Source organism: Hyalella azteca, unplaced genomic scaffold (assembly GCF_000764305.2).
Source record: "Hyalella azteca isolate HAZT.00-mixed unplaced genomic scaffold, Hazt_2.0.2 contig10905, whole genome shotgun sequence".
NCBI classification, from domain to species: domain Eukaryota; kingdom Metazoa; phylum Arthropoda; class Malacostraca; order Amphipoda; family Hyalellidae; genus Hyalella; species Hyalella azteca.
This window is the reverse complement of record NW_025940924.1, coordinates 1-2,188: the sequence shown is the minus strand read 5'-3', so window position 1 is coordinate 2,188 and position 2,188 is coordinate 1. Positions and strand designations below refer to the sequence as shown.

Genomic DNA, 2,188 nt, shown 5'->3' with positions numbered 1-2,188 from the left:
CTCTGTCAGCTCTGGCTCTCTGTCAGCTCTGGCTTTCTGTCAGCTCTGGCGCTCTGTCAGCTCTGGCTTTCTGTCAGCTCTGGCGCTCTGTCAGCTCTGGCGCTCTGTCAGCTCTGGCTTTCTGTCAGCTCTGGCGCTCTGTCAGCTCTGTTGTTAGACTCTGCTCCGCAAATTTATTCCGAACATCATCAATAAAGAAACAATAATTAAATATAATTATTATAAATAATTAAATATAATTATATAATTTTTTTCCATTCATAGTAAAATCAAGGAATGAGATTTTGATTCATACTTATAATCAAAATAAAGCCTGCCTCAACTGACACCCCCCCCTTCCCTCAGGACCTCCTCGCTGACCTCTTCGACGCCTCCCTCGTCAGCGCTGACGATGACCTACTTAGAGCTGGGGGTGGGTCATGCTGGTTACATGATGATTGCTTGATGATTAGATGGTGATTGCTTGATGATTAGATGGTGATTGTTTGATGATTAGATGGTGATTGCTTGATGGTTATATGGTGTTTAATGGTTACAAGGTGATTGCTTGATGGTTACATGATGATTGTTTAATGTTTACATGACGATTGCTTGATGGTTACATGATGATTGCTTAATGGTTACATGGTGATTGCTCAAGCTACACGTGTCACGGGTGTCAGCTACACGTGTCACGGTTGTCAGCTACACGTGTCACGGGTGTCAGCTACACGTGTCACGGGTGTCAGCTACACGTGTCACGGGTGTCAGCTACACCTGTCTCTTATACACATCTAGATGTGTATAAGAGACAGATCCTAACACTGTAGTATATATNACATGGTGATTGCTTAATGGTCACATGGTGATTGCTTAATGGTCACATGGTGATTGCTTAATGGTCACATGGTGATTGCTTAATGGTCACATGGTGATTGCTTAATGGTCACATGGTGATTGCTTAATGATTACATGATGATTGCTCAAGCTACACGTGTCACGGGTGTCAGCTACACATGTCACGGGTGTCAGCTACACATGTCACGGGTGTCAGCTACACGTGTCACGGGTGTTACAGGTGTGGGGGATGTCGCGGGTCCGCCACCCCCCGGGATGGGGTCATGTGTGACAGGGTCGGGGCCCGACGGGCGCTACCAGGGGTTCGGGACCGGGGTCCCCAGCGCCCCCTCTCTCGTCAACAAGGTCAGCTGCAGCGATAATTTATTTATTCATTTATTTTTTTATTCATTTATTATTATTTCTTTAATAAATCACAGGGCTTATAACGAAAATAATGATATGGAATCAGAAATATTAAATTCATTTCATTTATTTATTATGTTTTTTGATTAAATCACTGGTCTTATAACGAACGAAATGGTAAGGTACCGGTATTAGAAATATTAAATTCATTTCATTTATTTATAATTTTTTTACTAAATCATTGGGTTTATAATGAATAAAATTGTAAGGAATTAAAAATATTAAATTCATTTTATTTATTTATGATGTTTTGTGACTAAATGACATGGGGCTTTTGTATACTTTATAGACGTGATATTCTGTACTATATAGACTCTGTATACTGTGTAGACGTGATATACTGTATTGTATAAACACTGTATAGGCGTGATATACTGTACTGTACAGACACCTTATACTGTATAAACGTGATATACTGTACTGTATAGACGCCGTATACTGTATAGACACCGTATACTGTATAAACGTGATATACTGTACTATATAGACACTGTATACTGTACTGTATATACGTGATATATTGTACTGTAGAGACACTGTATACTGTATAGACGTGATATACTGTACTGTATAGACACTATATACTGTATAGACGTGATATGCAGTATACTGTACTGTGTATACGTGATATACTGTACTGTAGAGACACTGTATACTATATAGACGTGATATACAGTATACTGTACTGTTTACACGTGATATACTGTACAGTATAGACGGTATACACTGTACTGTACACAGTATAAAGGTCGTACAGAAGGCACAGGTGTGCACAGGTCCGGGGCCTAGTGGACCGCATGCTGTGGCCCGAGGTGCAGCCCCTCTCCCCCGCGGCCCGGTCCATCCTCAGCCCGGACCCCGGGAGGTACGCGCCCTACGAGATACCCTGCACGTACCTCGCCGAGCTCGCCCCCTGCCTGGGTACCACCATGCCAGGTACCTGCAC

General features: G+C 42.2%; 1 protein-coding gene across 1 annotated transcript in view; it reads left to right on the top strand.

Annotated features, from left to right (window-relative positions):
- The window catches only part of LOC108679584, a gene marked incomplete at its 3' end in the record, with an annotated part of 2,732 nt that extends 554 nt beyond the window's left edge, over positions 1-2,178 (top strand). Inside the window, exons 2-5 of the mRNA XM_018168235.1 lie at positions 10-140; positions 346-412; positions 1,058-1,182; positions 2,019-2,178. Coding sequence (XP_018023724.1) covers positions 10-140; positions 346-412; positions 1,058-1,182; positions 2,019-2,178 — 483 coding nt within the window. The remainder of the gene's footprint in view (positions 1-9; positions 141-345; positions 413-1,057; positions 1,183-2,018) is intronic.
- Between the last annotated feature and the right edge of the window lie 10 nt (positions 2,179-2,188).